General features: G+C 40.9%; 1 protein-coding gene and 1 pseudogene across 2 annotated transcripts in view; both read left to right on the forward strand.

Annotated features, from left to right (window-relative positions):
- Positions 1-25,363, forward strand: part of TEX36 (testis expressed 36) — a 101,445-nt gene that overhangs the window by 13,810 nt on the left and 62,272 nt on the right. The window contains exons 2-4 of one of the 2 annotated variants that reach the window (XM_032175482.2): positions 6,190-6,321; positions 7,066-7,146; positions 11,940-12,434. In XM_032175482.2, coding sequence (XP_032031373.1) covers positions 6,190-6,321; positions 7,066-7,146; positions 11,940-12,236 — 510 coding nt within the window. In that variant the 3' untranslated portion in view covers positions 12,237-12,434. Of the gene's footprint in view, positions 1-6,189; positions 6,322-7,065; positions 7,147-11,939; positions 12,435-25,363 lie in introns of those variants that run through there. The other variant, XM_032175490.1, reaches the window with a different exon arrangement.
- LOC116482198 (fructose-bisphosphate aldolase A-like) lies at positions 103-1,318 on the forward strand (annotated as a pseudogene).

Here is a 25,363-nt window from a genome sequence, read left to right on the forward strand (position 1 = left end):
CTGATACCAAAACCAGAGATAGACACAACAAAAAAAGACAACTACAGGGTATGCAGGGATGCCCCACCCACACTCCATCCACAGACTCTCAGTTATTTTAGGAGATCCCTGGCCAAAGATTTATTTCTCTTGACAGCCAAGGGCCTCCGTCTGGATTTCCAAGGAAGAAATTTCCTCTGAAGCACTGGAACTTGCCACCACCAGCACCATGCCCTACCAATATCCAGCATTGACCCTGGAGCAGAAGAAGGAGCTGTCTGACATCGTTCCACCGCATCGTGGCACCGGGCAAGGGCATCCTGGCTGCAGATGAGTCCACTGGGAGCACTGCCAAGCGGCTGCAGTCCCTTGGCACCGAGAACACCGAAGAGGACCGGCGCTTCTACCGCCAGCTGCTGCTGACAGCTGACGACTGCGTGAACCCCTGCACTGGGGATGTCATTCTCTTCCACCAGACACTCTACCAGAAGAAGGATGATGGGCATCCCTTCCCCCAAGTTATCATATCCAAGGGCGGTGTTGTGGGCATCAAGGTAGACAAGGGCGTGGTCTCCCTCGCAGGGACAAATGGCGAGACCACCCACCCAAGGGTTGTATGGGCTGTCTGAGGGCTGTGCCCAGTACAAGAAGGATGGAGCTGACTTCGCCGAGTGGCATTGTGTTCTGAAGATTGGGGAACACACTCCCTCAGCCTTTGCCATCATGGAAAATGCCAACGTCCTGGCCCGTTATGCCAGCATCTGCTAGCAGAATGGCACTGTGCCCGTTGCGGAGCCTGAGATCCTCCCTGATGGGCACCATGACTTGAAGCACTGCCAGTATGTGACCGAGAAGGTGCTGACTGCTGTCTACAAGGCTCTGAGTGATCAACATATCTACCTGGAAAGCACCTTGCTGAACCCCAACATGGTCACCCCAGGCCATGCCTGCACCCAGAAATTTTCTCACGAGGAAATTGCCATGGCGACTGTCACACCGCTGTGCCGCACAGTGCCCCCCGCTTTCCCTGGGATCACCTTCCTGTCTGGAGGCCAGAGTGAGGAAGAGGCATCCATCAACCTGAACGCCATTAACAAGTGCCCCCTGTGACCTTCTCCTATGGCGGAGCCCTGCAAGCCTCTACCCTGAAGGCCTGGGGCAGGAAGAAGGAGAACCTGAAGGCTGCGCAGGAGGAGTACGTCAAGCGAGCCCTGGCCAAGAGCCTGGCCTGTCAAGGAAAGTACAGCCCGAGCAGTCAGGCCGGGGCTGCTGCCAGCGAGTCCCTCTTCATCTCTAACCACGCCTACTAAGCGGAGGTGTTCCCAGGCTGTCCCCAACACTCCAGGCCCCACACCCTCCCACACTCTCTTGAAGAGAGGGCCTCCTCCTCGGGGCTCCAGGTTGGCTTGTCCATGCTCTTGCCTCCCTCGTGACAGTGGTGTGTGGTGTCGTCTGTGAATGCTAACTCCATCACCGTTTTCAGCACACTGCCAATAAACAGCTATTTAAGGCTGGGGGGTGTGGGGCGGGGGGGGAGGGGAGAAAACTACAGCCAATATCCTCGATGAACACAAATACAGAATTTCTCAACAAAATACCAGCAAACTAAATGCAACAGCACATCAAAAAGAAAATATACCGTGATCAAGTGGGATTTATACCAGGGATGCAAGGATGCTTCAACACACAGAAATCAATAAACATGACACATCACACCAACAAAATGAAGGACAAAAACCGTATGCTTATCTCAGTAGACACAGAAAAAGCATTTGATAAAATTCAACATCCCTTTATGATAAACACTCTCAACACACTAGGCATAGAAGGAACATAACTCAAAATAATAAAGACCATATACAGCCAACCCACAGCTAACATCATACTGAATGGAGTAAAGTTGAATGCCTTTGCTCTAAGAACTGGAACAAGACAAGGATTCTCACTTTCACCATTCCTATTCAACATAGTTCTAGAAGTCCTAGCCAGAGCAATCAGTCAAGAGAAAGAAATAAAAGGCATCCAAATTGGAAAAGAAGAAGTGAAACTGTCTCTTTTTGCTGATGATATGATATTATATCTAGAAAAACCTAAAGACTGTACCAAAAAAACCCCCACTTAGGTTTGATAAATATCAGTAAAGTTGCAGGATACAAAATCAACATACAAAAAGCAGTAGCTTTTATATATATCAGCAATGATCTAGCTAAGAAGGAAATCAAGAAGGCAATTTCATTTATAATAGCTACAAAAATATATAAGAATAAATTTAACCAAGGAGGTAAAATATCTCTATAAGAAAAACTATAAAGCACTGATGAAAGAAATTAAAGATGACACAAACAAATGGAAAAATATCCCATGCTCCTGGGTTGGAAGACATATCATTAAAATGACCATATTGCTTAAAGCAATCTACAGGTTCAATGCAACCTCCATCAAAATACCAATGTCATTCTTCACAGAATTAGAAAAAACAATCTTAAAATTCATATGGAATAAAAAAGAGCCAGAATAACCAAAGAAATCCTGAGCAAAACGAACAAAGCTGGAGGCATCACTTATTACAAGACTATGGTGACCAAAACAGCATGGCATTTGTATAAAATTAAACACACAAACCAATGCAACAGAATAGAGAACCCAGAAAACTGATCTTTGACAAAGCCAATATGAACTTAGGGAAGCAGCACCCTGTTCAATAAATGGCACTGAAAGAATTGGATAGCCACATGCAGAAGAATGAAACTGGACCCCTAAATCTCACCATATAAAAAAAATCAACTCAAAATGAATTGAAGACTTAAATATAAGATCTGAAACTGTAAAAAACACTAGAAGAAAACCTAGAGAAAACTCTTCTGAACCTTGGTTTAGACAAAAAATTTATGACTAAGATCTCCAAAGCATAAACAACAAAAATGAAAATAGACAAATGGAACTATATTAAATCAAAAAGCTTCCGCACAGCAAAGGAAACAATCAAAAGAATAAATAGACAATCTGTTGAATGGGAGAAAATATTTGCAAACCATTCATCTGACAGGGACTAATATCCAGAATATACAGGGAACTCAAACAACTCAACAGTAAACAACAATAACAACAACCAAAAAACCAAGTAATTCTATTAAAAAGTGGGCAAAGGACATGAACAGACATTTCTCAAAAGAAGACATACAAATGGCAAACAGGTATATGAAAAGGTGCTCAACATCATTGATCATCACATAAATGGAAATCCAAGCTACAATGAGATATCATCTCACCCCAGTTAAAATGGCTTTTATCCTAAAGACAGGCAATCACAAATGCTGGTGAGGATATCAAGAAAAGAGAACACCTGTACACTGCTGGTGGAAATATACATTAGTACAGCCACTGTATTAGTCTGTTTTCACACTGCTATAAAGAACTACCTGAGACTGGTAATTTATAAAGAAAAGAGGTTTAATTGATTCACAGTTCTGCATGGCTGGGGAGGCCTCAGGAAACTTACAATCATGGCGGAAGGCAAAAGGGAAGCAAGGCACATCTTACATGGTGGCAGGAGAGACAGTGAGCAAAGGGGGATGTGCCACACTTTTAAACCATCAGATCTCATGAGAACTCACTCACTATCATGAAAACAGCAAGGGGGATATCCACCCCCATGATCCAATCACCTCCCACCAGGTGCCTCTTCTGACATTTGGGGATTCTAATTCAAGATTATTTGCATGGGGACAACCATATTAGAGACAAACCACATTAGGCACTATGGAAAATATTATAGAGGTTCCTCAAAAAACTAAAAGTAGAACTACCATGTGATTCAGCAATCCCACTGCTAGGTATATACCCAAAAGAAAGGAAATCAGTATACTGAGGAGATATCTGCACTCCCATGTTTGTTACAGCACTATTCACAATAGCCAAGATTTGGAAGCAACCTAAATGTCTTTCAATAGATGAATGGATAAAGAAATGTGGTACACATACAAAATGAAGTACTATTCAGCCATAAAAATGAATGAGATTCTGTCATTTGCAACAATGTAAATGGAGCTGGAGGACATGTTGCTAAGTAAAATCAGCCAGGCACAGAAAGACAAACTTTTCGCATGTCCTCACTCCTTTGTGGAAGCTGAATATTAAAATAGTTGAACTCAGAGAGAGTAGAATGATGGTTATCAGAGGCTAGGAAAGGTAGCGATGAGGGAAGTGGGGATGGAAAATGGTACAAAAATATGGTTAGAATGAATAAGATCTAGTAGCTGATAGCACGACAGGGTGACTACAGTCAATAATAATCTATTGTACATTTTAAACTAAAAGTATAATTGGATTGTTTGTAACACAAAGAAACGATAAATGCTGGAGGTGATGGATCCTCCATTTACCCTGACGTGATCATTACACACTGTATGCCTGTATCAAAATATCTTACGTACCCCATAAATATATACAGCTACTATGTACACACAAAAAATTTAAAAAATTTTAAAAAGAAGACATACAAATGGGAAACAGGCCTATGAAAACATGATGAACATCACTAATCATCAGGGGAATGCAAATAAAAACCACAATGAGATATCATCTTATCCCAGTCAGAATAGCTATTACTAAAAAGACAAAAAATAACAGATGTTGGCGAGGATGGGAAGAAAAGGGAACTCTTACACACTTTTGGTGGAAATGTAAACTAGTAGAGCCACTATGGAAAATAGTATGGAGATTTCTCAAAACACTAAAAAGAGAAATTACCATATGATCCAGCAATGCTACTACTGAGTATCTACTAAAAAAAAAGTCAATATATCTGAGGGATACCTGCACTTGCATGTTTATTGCAGCACTATTCACAATAGCAAAGACATAGAATCAACGTAAGTGTTCATCAGTTGATGAATTGATAACGAAAATGTGATTGCTATTCAGCCAAAAACATTTGCAAACTATTCACACTAATGGAGTGTGTACATTTCCTCTTTGTATCAAATCTACCATATCAGGTAGGTATTTTTATTCCCATTTTACAGATAGGGAAACCGAGGCTTGAGAAAGTTTAGTCTCTCTCATCAGGCTCACCTAGGAGATAGGAGAGAGAGCTGGGGCTGGGCTCAGGACCTCTGAATGTCCAGCCTCTGATCCAACCACATTATGCTTCCTTCTCCCTTTATGGGAATTTTCATTGAATTGCGTCTTATCTTTTTAATTTCCATTCATTTCCCCCTAGAGAGTCCCGCTTCAGAGCTCACTTTGTTGGGGTGGCTTTTAAGAGGTGCCATTCAAATAATATTGGGGTGAGTTTCTCTCGCCATAAGAGCCAGCCACATCCCCGTTCAGGAATGAAAGACTCATCACTCCGGCTGCTGGGAGCATGGCCCTCACTGCCCACACCTACAGATCTGTTGGCTGAAGAGAGCTGCCTCCCTAGGGTCACGCCCTCTTCTGGGGGTAGCCCAGGAATAAATCCAATGCCTCATTGCTTGGTGCACAGAGACTGGGTCCCGTCTCCCCAACTCTGGCCACCCAATGTCCAGAGCTCCCAGCCGGGTCAACAGAGGCCCTTGTTGGGACTACCCCCTTCTGCCCAGTCTTGTTTCCTTCCCAGGCTTTTGTTGGGAGATTGCAAGGACACATTCTAGATAATCCTCACTGTCCTCATTTTTCTTGCTTCACACTCTTCTACCCCCTCTTTTTCCCTACTAGACGTTACCTCCCCTCTACCATCCCACATTTCCAGTGGAGAATCACTTGGGACTCTCTGTTCCTCCCCTTCCCGTGGTCTTAGGGCCACCTCATACCCTACATTGCTGGAGGTTGGCTCATCTCCATAAACGTGGATTGGCTCCTAGGTCCTCAGTACTGGGAGCTCCCTGACCACAGGAAGGATCTCAAATAACACATTTCTGTCTTCTCAGAATGTGTCTGCTCACTCACTGAGGACCACACCCTCCTTACCAGGCTATGGAAACATTTCCAGGCTCCAGCTCAGCAGGGGTGGCCTCTGTAACTTGAAACAACCGGCAGTGATGGCTCTGGGCCATTACAGTGTTTTTTGTCTTGGAAAGAATACTTGAAAATTACAAAAATTATGCCATTTCCATTGCATGCCAAAAGCACCCAAATTGCATTTTAATCACTGAACAAAGGAAGCCCTGATACTTGGCTTGTAGATTCAAATGTGTCTGGTTTTAATCAAGGCGTGTGCTGTTCTTCCAGTTCCCTCACATCGGGCTAACGCAAAAGACACCAGAATCCATCACCAGTGCTACATCAAAGGAGCCCCAGAGCCCACACTTGCCTCAACAAGCGGAGGTGAAGCTGCCGCCCATATACAAAGTCCGGGAGAAGGTGAGTCCTGAACACTGGCCACAGCCATGTGCTCCTGTGGACCTCCCAGGGGCAGCACAGCTGGCACGTTGGGCCAAAAAATTATTCCTTGTAAGAAACTGCGCATTTACTATCCTTGGACCCCTAAGCGTTGGTAGTATCCCCACCCCATACCCTGTTGCTGTCCAGCAGCAACTACTTCCTGCCATGGACAATCAAGTTAGGCTCCTCCATGAACAAGAAGCAACATCCCCTTCCAGCCCACAGCTCATGAACACTTACCTCCTGCCTCCCTGGCCAATTCCTGAGCAACTCCAACGCCCTGCAGTGGCACAAAGGAGAAGCTAGGGTCCATTTCATACCTGCCAGGGTCCCCCCGAGGCCTTGGGCCAGGGCTGTCATCTCCTGGGGCCCTTACTGGCCAGATGACAGAGTTGGTCTACATGGCCTCAAAAGTCCTTCCCAGTTTTTGGCTCCATGAGCCTGTACACTTTTCTGTCCTTGCATCCAAATAAGGTATTTTGAAAGAGAATTTTTTATGACTTTCAGGAAGCTGGAAATAGGGTGGGGTTTCAAAGCCCCACGCTGATGAGCACGAGGATACCCTCCCCGTCCTGTGTCTGCTCCATCTCCAGGGCCAGGTTTCATTGTCTTTCTTAGAGGTCGCTTTGCCTCATCCATCTTCCTTCCACATCACCCGATCCCAGTTCTGAAAGCATGCAGGGTTCTAATGTGTGCCCTTTCTCTTCCATCCCACTTTTCCAGCAAGCAGTGAATAACCAGTTCCCCTTCTCCGTGCATGACAATCGGCACAGTTTGGAGAACTCTGGATGCTACCTTGACTCCGTGAGTATTTCTTTCCAAATTATTAGTAAAACAGGGAACAACACAAGGGATCTTGATTTTCTGGGGTGTGTTGAAGATAGAGGACTGGCCTCAAAACTGGAACAAGGTCAAAACAAAGCGAGGTCTTAAGACTCATAACAGATTAAAAAAAAATGTTCAAAGCTCTCAGAATTCCACGCCGCTTTCAAGATCTACACCAGTGTTCTGCCTAGGTGTATGTGTGCTTCATCCTTCTCCAAGTGCCTTCCCATAAATTGTCTCTTTTGCGAGCTTTCTTGTGAGGATCTGCCATGGGAAGGAGGGACTGCTATGCGTGTCTCTGGATGGCAGAGCCAGGATCCACGAGGAAAGGTCAGAAGGAGGAGGAGCTTACATAATACAAAGAAGGATTTCCTCGTAACTGGAGTTGCCTTTTCTCTACAGGTGGTGAGTTCCCCTTCACTGGAGAACATGAAGTCTGATACAATGATGGTTCACACAGCACTATGTGATAGAAATGTAGTGTAAACTGTATGCATAATTTTAAATGTTTTAGTGGTTACATTACGTACAAAGAAACAAGTGAAATTTACTTTAATAATATATTTTATTGGCTGGGAGCAGTGGCTCACCCCTGAAATCCCAGCACTTTGGGAGGCTGAGGTGGGAGGATCACTTCAGGTCAGGAGCTTGAGAACAGCCTGGGCTACACAGTAAGACCCCGTGTCTACAAAACATTAAAAAATTAACCAGGTGTAGTGGTGCATGCCTGTTGTCCCAGCTACTCAGAAGATTGAGGCAGGAGGTTCACTTGAGCCCAGGAGTTCAAGGCTGCTGTGAGCTATGATCACGAACACTGCACTCCAGCCTGGGTGTCAGAGTGAGATCCTATCTCAAGCAAACAAAAATAATTTATTTAGCCCAATAATTCTCCAAATTGCCCATTCAACATGTAATCAGTATAAAAAATTAATGAGATATTTTACATTCTTCCTTCCAAACCAAGTCTTTAAAATACGGTTTGTGTTTTACAGTTATGTAACATCTCAACGTAGACAACTCACATTTCAAGTGCCCAATGGCTACATGTGGCTAGCGGCTACCAGACTGCACAGCACAGGGAAACCTATTAGGTAGAAAGCTGTATCAAGCGATATCTGCAAATCCTCATGGAACCTGAAAGTCCATGATGATGAAGATGTTATTAATGGCCCACCATTTATAAAGCATCTGCCATATACCAACATCTCGTATGATTGTATTCAGTCTTCACAACGATCCTACAGGCTAATTACACTTATCATCTCAATTTAGAGATGAGCAAATTGAGATCCAGTAAAGTTAAACAACTTGCCCCAAATCCCTCTTTCTTCTAGACTACAATGTCTTAACTAAATAGAAGTGCCTTAACCCCAAAAATCTGGTTTTCTTCTGGCAGAATGTTGAAAACAGAACCAGAATACCCACTTTGACTGCCTCTGTAAATGGAGTGCTTAATATTGTTTTTTAAATAACCAAAGCAACATATGTCCTTTAAAAAACTAAAATGATACAGAATCGTATAAAATTAAAAATAAATTCACACCCTTATTTTCCTTCCCCACAATCTGACCTTGATGATTCACTGCTAGTAATGGTTTTGTGGGTAAAATTTGAGAATTTTTCCAATTCACACACAAATGTACATACATAAATGTATATTTGTTAATGATATAAACAGGATTGTACCACTTGTATTTTGCCAAGGTTATGATAGTCTTCTAGAAAGCCTTGGAAGCTTTCCAACTTTTTCTCTGTTCTGGAATAGCTTATATAACATTTGGATTTTCAGTTTAATGAAGGTTAGACAGAATTTGCCTATGAAATAACTTGGGTTTGATATATTTTTTAGAGTAAGTTTTTTATTACTTTTTCTTTCTTTCTTGATTATTAATCTATTCAAACTTTCTATCTCTTCTTGGGTAGATTTTGCTGATACGTATTTGTCTAAAATTTATCTAATTCATTTCAAATGTATGGTATAACATCTCTCAAAATAGTCTTATTTTGTTGTTCCTTTAAAATTTTTTTTTCAATTGAATGTTTAGTTCACATACATGCAATTGTTTTTGTTAATAATTTATTAAAACTATAAGTAGTCTTTAGATTATTGGTTTGACTACATCCCAAAGGTTTTTCCAATTAAGCTCTCATTATTATTTCCTTTCAAATAGCCTATGATTTAATTTTTAATTTTTCCTTTTCCTAAAAAAATTGGAAGAATGTTTTGAATTATCTATATGGTTAAAAATTTTAGAAATAATCTATTCATTGCTAATATCTAGTTTTATGGGTTATGGTAAATTTCAAAGAGTATAATCTAAGATTCTCACTTTTTGAATTATGAGATTATCTTTGTTGTCTTGTGTGTGATTAACTTTAACGAGTGTGTCGTGGCTGTTTACAAATAATATATATTCCCCCCTGTTGGTTACAAAGTTCTTTATATTTATTAATTTAGGACTGTGAATTATTTAAATCTTTCATATCCTTGTCTTAATTTTTGTATTGATTTGTCAATTTCTGCTTCTAAGATTATTCTTGAGTTTTTAAAGTTTTTTTGCCTTATATAGTTTGATACCATATCTTTCTGCATCAAAAATTTTTGTTGTTTTATTTTCATGGTGGCTTTTGCCATTTATCAATATGAAGTGTTTCTCTTTATATGCTTTAATGCCTTTAGCCATAAATTCTATCTACATTATGATACTAGCATTGTCACTATTACTCTCTTTTTGCTAATGTCTGTTCTTTATGTTATGGCCTATTCCTTTGTCTCCATAATTTGTAGTCATTTTGGTTTGCATTTGTCTTCTATTATAAATAGAATGCAGCAGAGTTTAAAAAAAAATCCAAGAATCTATTTCTTTATGTGAGAATTTAGCCCATTCACATTATTATGACAATTTATGCTTTTGGTTTTATTTCTGCCATCTCACTTTTATGTTTCCTATTTATTATGCTTATACTTTTCTTTTTTTCTTCCTCTCCTGACTTTGCTAGATTGATTGAATTTATTTGCTCACTCTGACTTCTATTGATATTCTACGAGTACTTGCCCTGAAGTATAAATATTTAATAATTTTATTAACACTATATTACTCTATGTATAAAAATTAATAACGATAGCTTTTCCCCAAGAATAAGGTAAGTCTTCCAGCATGCTTTATCTCACTCACTTCCTGTTCCAGGGCTGCTGTGTTGGTGGCCAGGTTGTATTCCCCCAAGCCCTGTAGGTGCCATTCCTGGACTTCAGCTGGGAGCTCAAAGATGTGGCCCTGATTTCCCTAATCAAGTTGAAATCCTGGAATTTCAGTTGCAGATTCTTTTCTTTCTGTTTCCCTCCCTCCTTTCCATTTTGTGAATTTGTACAATTCAATACATTTCATAGTCACATTATTAGCAAGCATTTAGATTTCATCATAAATTTTACTTGTTACTTTCCTTGAAGCTGTTTCCCCTATTCTCATCATGCCTTTCTTTTACTTGGTTTTCAATTTGCTGGAGTATCCTCAAGTCATTCTTTAGAAGCCGACTTGGACATTGTGCCCCGCATCATACGCTTGTCCCTCCAGCGCCACTCTCCTCTTCTCCCTACTCTGGTTCCGGGGGCTGATCTATGTGGAGTACATTCCTCCCCAGTCCTCTTAGTCCTGGAGCCATTGCACAGCCCCTTGGGGTGTCCCTACACATACCCACATGTATGTAGACAGTCCCTTTATAGACTGTCCTCAAATTACTCTAATTGGAATGTGGCTTGCATCTGCTGCTGCGAATCTGACACTGACCCTTCATCATAGAAACCTCACTTTACTGATGGGAAGTCTATGTAATGTAACATCCATTTCCTCTCAATCACTCATGTCAGTATAGTGTTTTCTTTCTTAGTTTTCATCTAGTTGTGAACGAACAGAATGCACAATTTTGAGTACACAGTAATTATCACGTTCACACGTAAGGTGCTGAGAGTGAATGAGGAAGCCTGTGGGCCAGGACCCAAAGGTGCTGGGTCCTTCAGGGGAGCCCTTAGGGTTGGGAAAGAATTCGGCCTCCTCAGACGTTTCAGAGAAAGAGTCATCGTTGGTCCCACTGAGTGCTGGGGGGCAGCCCAGTGCTGGGGAGCAGGGAGGGTCGGGGGTGTTGGGTGAAGGGAACCTACCTGGGTTCCTAGGGTTGAGGCTGGCTAACAGTCTGCTTCTGGCTGGATTCTCTCTGGTTCTGCCTTCCATGTCCCTAAAAGCCCAGGCCCCTTGGTGGCACCAGAAGACTGTGAGGACAATAACAGAACCCTGCCAGGGTTTTGTGAGTGTCAATTCATAAACTGCAACAGGTTGTTAAAGGAAACCTTGAGCCAGTCGTCATAGTGTGCATTTAAACATATACATGTCAAGTAACTGATTTAAGAAAAGACCTCAGAACTATGTGACTGAGGCTGGGCACAGTGGCTCATGCGTGTAATCCTAGCACTTTGGGAGGCTGAGGCGGGCAGATTGCCTGAGCTTAGGAGTTCAAGACCAACCTGGGCAACATGGCAAAACCCCGTCTCTACTAAAAATACAAAAACTTAGCCAGGCATGGTGGCGTCCACCTGTAGTTCCAGCTACTCAGGAGGCTAAGGCATGAGAATTGCTTGAACCTGGGAGGCAGAGGTTGCAGTGAGCTGAGATCGAGCCACTTAACTCTGGCCTGGGCGACAGAGCAAGACTCTGTCTCAAAAAAAAAAAAGAACTATGTGACCTTGAATATTTTCCTTCTAATCTTGTAATTCTCTCCAGGGCCTGGGACGTAAGAAGATCTCTCCAGGTAAGAGGCAACAGGTTTCAAGAAATTTTAATCTCTGGGCATGTGACTATGTTCCATCTTGTCTTGATGGCTTTTCAAATAACCAAATATCATATGTGTATAAAGAAGCTGTGGTGGTCTCAAGCTTCAGACGCTTTCCACGATGCTATAAAGAGATATGGAACACTTTTACATTTCTTCCTGAGCGAAGCTATACAGAGGATTTGAAAAAGAAGCCCAAAGTAAGGTTCACTGTTGACAAAAAGGTTTTTTCTTCCCTGGAGTCCTAATCCTCCCAGAAGATTTTTGATGGATTTTGTAATACTGGTATTTCATCGGACATCCTAAAAGTATATGTTTTTTGATCCAACACTACTATTTAACTTTTAAAGTACTTTTATGATTTTTATAAGGTCAAAAAACTTTCAAATCCTTGTGAAATAAATATGTGATGGCATACGCATGTGTAAATAAACTTTTCAGATGGCCACATTTACTTTTGGGGAGTTTTAAAAAGTACATCCTTAATATACGGTCACATTTTCATTCTGAAATTTCAAACCATACAGAGGAAACAAAAGTCCTCCTTGATTTCACCACATCTCCAATCCTGTATGTCGTCAGAAGTGAGTTAACTACTTGTTTTTAATCTGCATTTACAATCATATACATGTGCATAACACATAACATTTTCAACATTACTATTTTACACATTGCAAAATGTTCTATAACTTTTGTATTGTTTTGTTTTCAGACAGAGTCTCTGTCTCCCAGGCTGGAGTGCAGTGGTACATTCTCGACTCATTGCAACCTCTGCCTCCTGGGTTCAAGCGATTCTTCTGCCTCAGCCTTCCCAGTAGCTGGGATTACAGGTGTGCACCACCACGCTGGGCTAATTTTTATATTTTTAGTAGAGATGAGGTCTCACCTTCTTGGCCAGGCTGGTCTTGAATTCCTGGTCCCAAGTGATCCTCCCACCTCGGCCTCCCAAAGTGCTGGGATTACAGGCATAAGCCACCGTGCCTGGCCTTCTACAGCTTTCTTTTGATACTTAATAATGTGTCTTGGAATTCTTGCAGTGTTATAAGAATAGACTGATTTTTTAAAAAATCGCTGCCTATATTCCCAAATACAAATTCACTCTGTTTTAAAACATTATCTTAATACACATTTGAATCATTTCTAGTGTTTTCGCTGTTAGACACAGTAGTACATGAACATGCTTGATCAGCCTCTCTGGATACATGTTTCCCTGCACCTCTGGAGTAGGCAGACTGTGAAAAGTTGCTTTGTTAGTGCTTGGTTGACAGTAATGCACAAAGTGTTGAGAAATAATGCATTGGCTTTGAAAAAGACCAATTGAACTCCTACCAACAGTATCTGTGAAGTTCTGTTTTATCCCCTCTCACATTATCATTTAAATATTTAAGGATATTTAAGGGGAAAAAAGGTACCTTGTTATTTTCTTATTTTGCATTTCTCTAATCGTTAGTGAAGTTGAGTATCTTTTCCCATGCAGTGGCCTCCTCTATTTCCTTTCTATAGACTGAGCAAAGTCCCCATCATTCCATACCACCGTTTTCTTGTTTATCTTGAATTTTTTTCTGTACATGAATTTTAGAATAATCTTGTAAAGTAAACAAACAACAACAAAAATAACATTGCCAATGTGATAGGCATTTCCCCAAATTTAGCTTTTAATTTATGGGAAAACCAACACCTTTATACTGTATCTTCCCCTTTGTTTGAATTTACTTTATGTCCTTCAGTAAAGTTTATGATTTTCCTCATGTGGGTCTGATGTGTTTCTTTTCCATGTTTATTCCTGTATATTTTGATATTCTATTGGCTATTTTGATATTCTATGGCTATTTTGAATGTTTTGGTTGCACTTTTAGATTGGTTTTGGCAGATGCATGAGAAAGCTATTGATTTCTATATATGAATCTACTACTTGGTGACCTGGCTAAACTTCTAATAATAAATAAATAAATATTCTATAAAATAAAAAGAAAGTTCTAATAATGTTTCAGTTGATTCTCTTCTGGATTTTTCTAAATGGAAAATTATATCATTCATAAAAGTGATAATTCTTTTATGTCATTTCCAACATTTGTATTTTTCCCATCTTATTGCACTGGATAGGACCTCTGGTACAATTGGAATATTATTACAGAGAGTATATATCCTCATTTTCTTTTTCTTTTCTTTTTAAAAGACAGGATCTAGTTCTATTGCCCAGGCTGGAGTGCAGTGGTGCCATCATAGCTCACTGCAGCCTCAAACTCTTAGTCTCAAGTGATTCTCCTACGTAGTGAGAACTACAGGAGCATGCCACCACACTCAACTAATTTTTAAATTTTTTTTTTGTACAGATGGGATCTAGCCATGTTGCCCAGGCTGGTCTCGAACTCCTGGCCTCAAGCGGTACTCTTGTGCTGGGATTAGAGGCATAAGCCACCATGCTTGGTCCTGATTTCTTTTTATATTAAGGTGTTAAGCCTTTGTGTCAAATATATTTCTTTTTAAAAAATTTTTATTATTACTATTATTATACTTTAAGTTCTAGGGTACATGTGCATAACGTGCAGGTTTGTTACATATGTATGTATGTGCCATGTTGGTTTGCTGCACCCATTAACTCATCATTTATATTAGGTATATCTCCTAATGCTATCCCTCCCCCCTCCCCCACCCCATGACAGGCCCCGGCATGTGATGTTCCCCACCCTGTGTCCAGGTGTTCTCATTGTTCGATTCCCACCTATGAGTGAAAACATGCAGTGTTTGGTTTTCTGTCCTGGCGATAGTTTGCTCAGAAGGATGGTTTCCAGCTTCATCCCTGTTCCTACAAAGGACATGAGCTCATCCTTTTTTATGGCTGCATAGTATTCCATGGTGTATATGTGCCACATTTTCTTAATCTAGTCTGTCATTGATGGACATTTGGGTTGGTTCCAAGTCTTCGCTATTGTGAATAGTGCTGCAATAAACATATGTGTGCATATGTCTTTACAACAGCATGATTTATAATCCTTTGGGTATATGCCCAGTAATGGGATGGCTGGGTCAAATGATATTTCTAGTTCTACATCCTTGAGGAAAATCGCCACACTATCTTCCACAATGGTTGAACTAGTTTACAGTCTCACCAACAGTGTAAAAGTGTTCCTATTTCTCCACATCCTCTCCGGCACCTGTTGTTTCCTGACTTTTTAATGATCACCATTCTAACTGGTGTGAGATGGTATCTCATTGTGGTTTTTATTTGCATTTCTCTGACGGCCAGTGACGATGAGCATTTTTTCATGTGTCTGTTGGCTGCATAGATGTCTTCCTTTGAGAAGTGTCTGTTCATATCCTTTGCCCACTTTTTGATGGGGTTGTTTGATTTTTTTCTTGTAAATTTCTTTAAGCTCTTTGTAGAATCTAGATATTAGCCCTTTGTCAGATGGGTAGATTGTAAAAATTTTCTCCCATTTTGTAGGTTGCCTGTTCACTCTGATGGTAGTTTCTTTTGTTGTGCAGAAGCTCTTTAGTTTGATTAGATCCCATTTGTCAATTTTGGCTTTTGTTGCCATTGCTTTTGATGTTTTAGTCATGAAGTCCTTGCCCATGCCTATGGCCTGAAAGGTATTGCCTAGGTTTTCTTCCAGGGTTTTTATGGTTTTAGGTCTAATATTTAAGTCTTTAATCCATCTTGAATTAATTTTTGTATCAGGTGTAAGGAAGGGATCCAGTTTCAGCTTTCTACATATGGCTAGGCAGTTTTCCTATCACCATTTATTAAATAGGGAATCCTTTCCCCATTTCTTGTTTTTGTCAGGTTTGTCAAAGATCAGATGGTTGTAGATGTGTGGTATTATTTCCGAGGGCTCTATTCTGTTCCATTGGTCTATATCTCTGTTTTGGTACCAGTACCATGCTGTTTTGCTTACTTGTAGTATAGTTTGAAGTCAGGTAGCATGATGCCTCCAGCTTTCTTCTTTTGGCTTAGGGTTGTCTTGGCAATGTGGGCTCTTTTTTGGTTCCATATGAACTTTAAAGTAGTTTTTTTCCAATTCCGTGAAGAAAGTCATTGGTAGCTTGATGGGGATGGCATTGAATCTATAAATTACCTTGGGCAGTATGGCCATTTTTATGATATTGATTCTTCCTATCCATGAGCATGGAATGTTCTTCCATTTGTTAGTGTCCTCTTCTATTTCGTTAAGCAGTGGTTTGTAGTTCTCCTTGAAGAGTTCCTTCACAAATACCTTGTAAGTTGGATTCCTAGGTATTTTATTCTCTTTGAAGCAATTGTGAATGGGAGGTCAGTCATGATTTGGCTCACTGTTTGTCTGTTATTGGTGTAAAGGAATGCTTGGGAGTTTTGCACATTGATTTTGTATCCTGAGATTTTGCTAAAGTTGCTTATCAGCCTAAGGAGATTTGGGGCTGAGACGATGGGGTTTTCTAAATATAAAATCATGTCATCTGCAAACAGGGACAATTTGACTTCCTCTTTTCCTAACTGAATAGCCTTTATGTCTTTCTCCTGCCTGATTGCCCTGGTCAGAACTTCCAACACTATGTTGAATAGGAGTGGTGAGAGAGGGCATACCTGTCTTGTGCCAGTTTTCAAAGGGAATGCTTCCAGTTTTTGCCCTTTCAGTATAATATGGGCTGTGGGTTTGTCATAAATAGCTCTTATTATTTTGAGATATGTCCCATCAATACCTCATGTATTGAGAGCTTTCAGCATGAAGGGCTGTTGAATTTTGTTGAAGGCCTTTTCTGCATCTATTGAGATAATCATGTGGTTTTTGTTTTTGGTTCTGTTTATATGATGGATTACGTTTATTGATTTGCATATGTTGAACCAGCCTTGCATCCCAGGGATGAAGCCAACTTGATCATGGTGGATAGGCTTTTTGATGTGCTGCTGGATTAGGTTTGCCAGCATTTTATTGAGGATTTTTGCATGAACATTCATCAGGGATATTGGTCTAAAATTCTCTTTTTTTGTTGTGTCTCTGCCAGGCTTTGGTATCATGATGATGTTGGCCTCATAAAATGAGTTAGGGAGGATTCCCTCTTTTTCTGTTGATTGGAATTGTTTCAGAAGGAATGATACCAGCTCCTCTTTGTACCTCTGGTAGAATTCGGCTGTGAATCCATCTGGTCCTGGACTTTTTTTGGTGGTAGGCTATTAATTATTGCCTCAATTTCAGAACCTGTTACTGGTCTATTCAGGGATTCAACTTCTTCTTGGCTTAGTCTTGGGAGGGTGTATGTGTCCAGGAGCTTATCCATTTCTTCTAGATTTTCTAGTTTATTTGCGTAGAGGTGTTTGTAGTATTCTCTGATGGCAGTTTGTATTTCTGTGGGATCGGTGGTGATATCCCCTTGATCATTTTTTATTGCCTCTATTGGATTCTTCTCTTTTCTTCTTTATTAGTCTTGCTAGTGGTCTATCAATTTTGTTGATCTTTTCAAAAAGCCAGCTCCTTGATTCATTGATTTTTTTGAAGGGTTTTTTGTCTCTATCTCCTTCAGTTCTGCTCTGATCTTAGTTATTTCTTGCCCCTTCTACTAGCTTTTTAATGTGTTTGCTCTTGCTTCTCCAGTTCTTTTAATTGTGATGTTAGGGTATCGATTTCAGATCTTTCCTGCTTTCTCTTGTGGGCATTTAGTGCTATAAATTTCCCTCTACACACTGCTTTAAATGTGTCCCAGAGATTCTGGTATGATGTGTCTTTGTTCTCACTGGTTTCAAAGAACATCTTTATTTCAGCCTTCATTTCGTTATGTACCCAGTAGTCATTCAGGAGCAGGTTGTTCAGTTTCCATGTAGTTGAGCGGTTTTGAGTGAGTTTCTTAATCCTCAGTTCTAGTTTGATTGCACTGTGATCTGAGAGACAGTTTGTTATAATTTCTGTTCTTTTACATTTGCTGAGGAGAGCTTTACTTCCAACTATGTGGTCAATTTTGGAGTAAGTGTGATGTGGTACTCAGAAGAATGTATATTCTGTTGATTTGGGGTGGAGAGTTCTGTAGATGTCTATTAGGTCCGCTTGGTGCAGAGCTGAGTTCAGTTCCTGGGTATGCTTGTTAACTTTCTGTCTCTTTGATCTGTCTAATGTTGATAGTGGGGTGTTAAAGTCTCCCTTATTATTGTGTGGGAGTCTTAGTCTTTTTGTAGGTCTCTAAGGACTTGCTTTATGAATCTGGGTGCTCCTGTATTGGGTGCATATATATTTAGGATAGTTAGCTCTTCTTGGTGAATTGATCCCTTTACCATTATGTAATGGCCTTCTTTGTCTCTTTTGATCTTTGTTGGTTTAAAGTCTGTTTTATCAGAGACTAGGATTGCAACCCCTGCCCTTTTCCCATTTGCTTGGTAGATCTTCCTCCATCCATTTTGAGCCTATGTGTGTCTCTGCACATGAGATGGGTTTCCTGAGTACAGCACACTGATGGGTCTTGACTGTTTATCCAATTTGCCAGTCTGTGTCTTTTAATTAGAGCATTTAGCCCATTTACATTTAAGGTTAATATTGTTATGTGTGAATTTGATCCTGTCATTATGATGTTAGCTGGTTATTTTGCTCGTTAGTTGATGTAGTTTCTTCCTAGCCTTGATGGTCTTTACAATTTGGCATGTTTTTGCAGTGGCTGGTATCGGTTGTTCCTTTCCGTGTTCAGTGCTTCCTTCAGGAGCTCTTTTAGGGCAGGCCTGGTGGTGACAAAATCTCTCAGCATTTGCTTGTCTGTAAAGTATTTTATTTCTCCTTCACTTATGAAGCTTGGTTTGGCTGGATATGAAATTCTGGGTTGAAAATTCTTTTCTTTAATAATGTTGAATATTGGCCCCCACTCTCTTCTGGCTTGTAGAGTTTCTGCTGAGAGATCAGCTGTTAGTCTGATGGGCTTCCCTTTGTGGGTAATCCGACATTTCTCTCTGGCTGCCCTTAACATTTTTTTCGTTTATTTCAACTTCCGTGAATCTGACAATTATATGTCTTGGAGTTGCTCTTCTCAAGGAGTATCTTTGTGGCGTTCTCTGCATTTCCTGAATTTGAATGTTGGCCTGCCTTGCTAGGTTGGGGAAGTTTTCATGGATAATATCCTGAAGAGTGTTTTCCAAGTTGGTTCCATTCTCCCCATCTCTTTCAGGTACACCAATCAGACGTAGATTTGTTCTTTTCACATAGTCCCATATTTCTTGGAGGCTTTTTCCATTTCTTTTTACTCTTTTTTCTCTAAACTTCTATTCTTGCTTCATTTCATTCATTTGGTCTTCAATCACTGATACCCTTTCTTCCAGTTGATCGAATTGGCTACTGAAGCTTGTGCATGCGTCATGTAGTCTCGTGCCATGGTTTTCAGCTCCGTCAGTTCATTTAAGGACTTCTCTACTCTGTTTATTAAATCTAGTTAGCCATTCATCTAATCTTTTTTCAAGGTTTTTAGCTTCTTTGTGATGGGTTCGAACATCCTCCTTTAGCTCGGAGAAGTTTATTACTGATCGTCTGAAGCCTTCTTCTCTCAACTTGTCATAGTCATTCTCCGTCCAGCTTTGTTCCATTGCTGCCGAGGAACTGCGTTCCTTTGGAGGAGAAGAGGCACTTTGATTTTTATAATTTTCAGCTTTTCTGCTCTGGTTTCTCCCCATCTTTGTGGTTTTATCTACCTTTGGTCTTTGATGATGGTGACATACAGATAGGGTTTTGTCATGGATGTCCTCTCTGTTTGTTAGTTTTCCTTCTAACAGTCAGGACCCTCAGCTGCAGGTCTGTTGGAGTTTGCTGGAGGTCCACTCCAGACCCTGTTTGCCTGGGTATCACCAGTGGAGGCTGCAGAACAGCAAATATTGCAGAACGGCAAATGTTGTTGCCTGATCCTTCCTCTGGAAGCTTCGTCTCAGAGGGGCACCCGGCTGTATGAGATGTCAGTCAGCCACTACTGGTAGGTGTCTCCCAGTGAGGCTACTCACGGGTCAGGAACCCACTTGAGGAGGCAGTCTGTCTGTTCTCAGATCTCAAACTCCATGCTGGGAGAACCACTACTCTCTTCAAAGCTGTCAGACAGGGATGTTTAAGTCTGCAGAAGTTTCTGCTGCCTTTTGTTTGGCTATGCCCTGCCCTGCCCCCAGAGGTGAAGTCTACAGAGGCAGGCTGGCCTCCTTGAGTTGTGGGGGGCTCCACTCAGTTTGAGCTTCCCGATGCTTTGTTTACCTACTCAAGCCTCAGCAATGGCAGATGCCCCTCCCCCAGCCTCGCTGCCGCCTCGCAGTTCGATCTCAGACTGCTGTGCTAGCAGTGACCGAGGCTCTGTGGGTGTGGGACCCTCTGAGCCAGGAGCGGGATATAATCTCCTGGTGTGCTGTTTGCTAAGGCCATTGGAAAAGTGCAGTATTATGGTGGGAGTGTCCCGATTTTCCAGGTACCATCTGTCATGGCTTCCCTTTGCCAGGAAAGGGAATTCCCTGACCCCTTGTGCTTCCTGGGTGAGGCGATGCCCCACCCTTCTCTGTGGGCTGCACCCACTGTCTGACAAGCCCCAGTGAGATGAACGCAGTAACTCAGTTGGAAATGTAGAAATCACCCATCTTCTGCATCACTCATGTTGGGAGCTGCAGACTGGAGCTGTTCCTATTCAGCCATCTTGGAACCTCCTCTGTGTCAAATGTATTTCAAGTGTTTTATCTAATTTGTTGTTTTTTGTTCCTCTTTGCTTATAAACTTTATTTCTTAGAGCAGTTTTAGGTTTACAGAAAAATTGAGTGGAAAGTTCAGAGTTCCTGTATACCCACTCTACTGCTTATCTCCACAGTTTCCCCTACTGTTAACATCTTGCTTTGGTGTGGTACACATCATATAAAAGCCCTGCATATTTTAACAGAGTAAAATGAATGAAGTTTTTATTTAATGGCTTCAGGATTTCATGTCTTGCTGAGGACTTCCTTTGCTTGAGCTTATTAAATAATTCTGAGTTTGTGCTATGGTTGTACATCTGGAGTGACATTATAGCAAATAATGTTCTGGTCTTTATTGAGATAATCTTATGTTTTTCTATATTAATCTGTTAATATAATAAGGTATATCAATGGATTTTCTAAACTTCAGCCATTCTAGCATTCTTGGGACAAACTCTAGTTGTTATGAGGTATTATGCTTTTGGTACATTCAGAATTCGATATGCAATTATCTTACTTGCAGTCGTTTAGTTTTTAAACTTCTGCAATTATTATTTTAGCTTTCAGTTGAAGGCAGCTTTCTCTCCTTTTCTGTCTTCTGACACCACTTTATATAAATTGCAAATACCTATAGAATTTGCCAGGAAAGCTCCTGGACCTGGGGCTGTTTTCGGGTGCAAATCTTGGCATGTCTTTTCCATTTATTTTTATGGAGATTGGTCTGTATGGTACTTCCATTTTTTTTCTTTTTCTAATTTTGATCATTTTTATTTTTAGAGGAAACCATTTGTTTTACATGGATTTGTAAAATGTTGGTGTTTTAATACACTTCTCTTTTTTGAGGCTCTTAAAGTCACATCCTGTCCTTTGACATTTTGAATGTTTACATGCCTTTGCTCTGTTTACCAACTCTACATTTTTGTTGCTGTTGTTTGCTTTTGATCTCGTTAATGTATGCTTTCATGTTTACTAATTCCTTTCTTGAGCTTATTTTGATTTTCTTTTTCTGGCTTCTCAAGGTGAAAACATAACTCAATTATTTCCAGTCTTTCCTGTTTTCTTGTAAATGTAGTTAAGGCTACTCCCTCAGAATGCCACTATACGTAGACACATCATGGTGCTCTTGTTATTGTCCATTTTTAAATAGCTTGCAGTTGTTTTCTTTCTTTTTATTTTTTGTTTTATTTTGTTTTGTTGGTCTTGAGATAGAGTCTCACACTGTTGCCCAGGCTGGTGTGCAGTGGCATAATCATGTCTCACTGCAACTTTGACCTCCAGGGTTCAAGTGATCCTCCCCCATCAGCCTCCCAAGTAGCTGGAACTATAGGTGCACACCACCACGGCTGGCTATATTGTATTTTTTGTGGAGACAGGGTTTCACCATGTTGCCCAGATGGTCTCAAACTCCTGAGCTCAGGTGATCTTCCCACCTGGGCCTCCTCAAATACTGGGATTATCGGTGTGAGCCTCTGCTCCTGGTCTGTATTCTTTCTTAGTTCAATAGTTATTAAGAAGTGTATTTGATTTTTTCTTTTGTTGTTATTTTTCATTGTCAGTAATTTATTAATTAATTTCTGCATTGTGGTCAGTGATTAAGATTTGTATGATTTCTGCTTACTGAAAATTTTTAAATGTTCTTGAGGCTTAACACATAGTCAATTTCTGTCACTGTTTTACATGTATTTGACAAGAATACACAGTCTCCCTTTTACATAATTTTTTTTTAGAGGGAATAATTATAGGGCCATAGAAAGTTGCAAAAAAATTCTACAGAAAGATTCTGCCTATTTTTTACCCAGTTTTCTCCAATGCTAATATCTGGCATAACTCTGGTAAAATAGAATATTCATTTTCTATTGCTGTGCATATTAGTCCATTTTCTGTTGCTTAGGATAGGATATCTGGAATGATAATTTAAAATTATAAACTACAAGTGTAATTTATAAGGAAAAGAAGTTTATTTCTTACAGTTATGGAGGCTGAGAAGTCCAGAGCCAAGGGGCTGCATCTGGTGAAGGCCTTCTTGCTGGTGAGGACTCTCTGAAGAGTCCCCAGGGTGAATAGGATAGCCCATGGAGAGGGGGTTGGGCATGCCAGTGTGCTCTCTCAGGTCTTTCTTTCTCTTATTATCAAGGCACCAGTCCCCCTTCCATGATAACCTATTAACCATGAATCCACGAATGGATGAATCCATTCATAAGAACAGAGCCCTTATAACCCAATCACCTCTAAAAGGTCCCACCTCTCAATGCTGTCACATTGGAGATTAAGTGTTAACATGAATTTTGGAGGGAAAATTAAAACTATAGTACTGTGTAACAAGTGACTACAAATTTAGTGGCTTATAACAACACCATTTAACACACAGCTCTGCAGGCCAGAAGTCTGGGTGCACGTGGTGAGGTCTTCTGTTCAAGGTCTTACAGGCTAAAATCGAGGTGCACTCTCATCAGAGGCCGGGGGTTCTCTTTCATGTTTGTGTGGTTGTGGCACAGTTCAGTTCCTTGTGGTTGGAGGATTGAGATTTCCTGCTTCCTCATTTGCTGTTAGCCAGGGGCCTTCTCAGCTCCTTCCTACATGGCCCCCTCCATCTCCAGTCCCATCAGTGGAAAACCTCGAGTGGAATGCCTCTCACGTTTTGCAATCTCTTTCACCAGAAAGAGTTTGGTGCCCTTTTTAAGGGGATCACCTGATTGGGCTTGACCCAACCAGGATAACCTTTATATTTTAAGGTTGAGTTGAGACCTTAATTCATCTGAAAAATCCCTTTTGCCATGTAACATAACATAATCATGGGACTGATACAGCATCATATTCACAGGTGCTGCCACACTCAAGGGCAGGGGATTATACAAGAGTGAGGTTCATTGAAGGTCATCTTAGAATTCTGTGTGCCACAAATATCATAACCAGGAAATTAATATTGGTACAATCCACAAGCCTTATTCAGATTTCACAGTTTTACGTGTGTGTGTGTGTGTGTGTGTGTGTGTGTGTGTTGCTGGCTATAAAATTAGATTATATCTAGCTTCTTAATTAGCTAATCATGTCTGACATTTATGTAATATGCACACTTGGGAATTAGGTGGGGTATTTCACTTTCAGTATTGTTTATTTTCAGTTTTCTTTTAGCGATAGAATTTTTTTTCAGTTATATCTCTGATTATTTTCTCTCCTCTATTTTCTTTGAGAATGTGTCTTAGATGGCTACTTAAATACCTGGCTCTATCTTCCTCAGCTCTCAAGCATTCCTTTATATTTTTTGTCTACTTATCTATTTGCTCAGGTTTCTGGGAGAATTCCCGAACTTCATCTTCCAGCTTACTAAGTGGCTCTTCAATGATCCATTCTGCTATTTAGCCAATCTGTCGAGGTTTTCTTGTAACCAAACAACATTTTAATTTCTAAGTCTCTATTTGGCTTTTGTTTGTGGGTGTAATATTTGATTCTGCCTGATAACGATTTTACTTATTTCTATAGCTTGTTATTTTTCTCCACCCACTTGGCTTCCTTGGGTATTGTTGTATCTAGTTGCCTATCTTGCATGGTGCAAACATTTTGTGACTTGGTTTTATGGCCATGTTGGGTTTTTTTGTTATGTTTTTTTGTTTTGTTTTGTTTTTTAGGTGAAATCTCGCTCTGTCACCCAGGCTGGAGTGCAGTGGCACAATCTGGGCTCACTGCAATCTCTGCCTTTTCAGGCAATTCTCCTGCCTCAGCCTCCTGAGTATCTGGGATTACAGGTGCGTGCCACCATGCCCAGCTAATTTTTGTATTTTTTTTTTTTTTTGAGACAGAGTCTCACTCTGTTGCCCAGGCTGGAGTGCAATGGTGCGATCTCTGCTCACTGCAAGCTCCACCTCTGGGGTTCATGCCATTCTCCTGCCTCAGCCTCCCAAGTAGCTGGGATTACAGGCACCCGCCACCAAGCCTGGCTAATTTTTTGTATTTTTTGTAGAGACAGGGTTTCACTATGTTAGCCAGGATGGTCTCGATCTGCTGACCTCGTGATCCGCCCTCCTCGGCCTCCCAAAGTGCTGGGATTACAGGCATGAGCCACCGTGCCTGGCCTAATTTTTGTATTTTTAATAGAGATGGAGTTTTGCCATGTTGGCCAGGCTGGTCTCAAACTCCTGACCTCAAATGATCTGCCCACCTTAGCCTCCCAATGTGCTGGGATTACAGTTGCTTTTTGAGGATCCTTGATAGCTCACCTGTGAGTGGTATATATGTTCTTCTCACACTGTCTGCATGAGGGTGGGTGAGAGGCAGGACAGACTGCCCCAGGTGTGGCCACTAGCTCCTCTTCTGGGTAGGGGCTCCCAGCCTGTTTACTGCCACCTTTCTGGGACACTGCCCTGCCCTCATGACCCAAGTGATAACTCTCAATTCATCTACTTTGTCACTGACATGGATCTAGTTCATCACTTTGCACAGAGAATGTGCTGAGGACAGCCCTGGCAGAGAGCCTCTATGAATAACCTCGTCAAATGCCCTGGACCCTGCCTCTTCTCAAATTCACTGCCTCCATGCCAGCACCCCTGGAACAGTGAATACATTTGTAGCCAACCTGACCTGTGCCCAATTTGATCCTGTCTATCTTCCATTACTTAGAAAATTGGGATCACTTGTCATAGATAGAAGGCAATCTAAAAGTAAATACAATGGAAAAACCAACCAAACAACCAACCAACCAACCAATCAACCAACCAACCAATCAACCAACCAATCAACCAA

The sequence above is a fragment of the Hylobates moloch genome, unplaced genomic scaffold, assembly GCF_009828535.3.
Source record: "Hylobates moloch isolate HMO894 unplaced genomic scaffold, HMol_V3 SCAFFOLD_3, whole genome shotgun sequence".
NCBI classification, from domain to species: Eukaryota; Metazoa; Chordata; class Mammalia; order Primates; family Hylobatidae; genus Hylobates; species Hylobates moloch.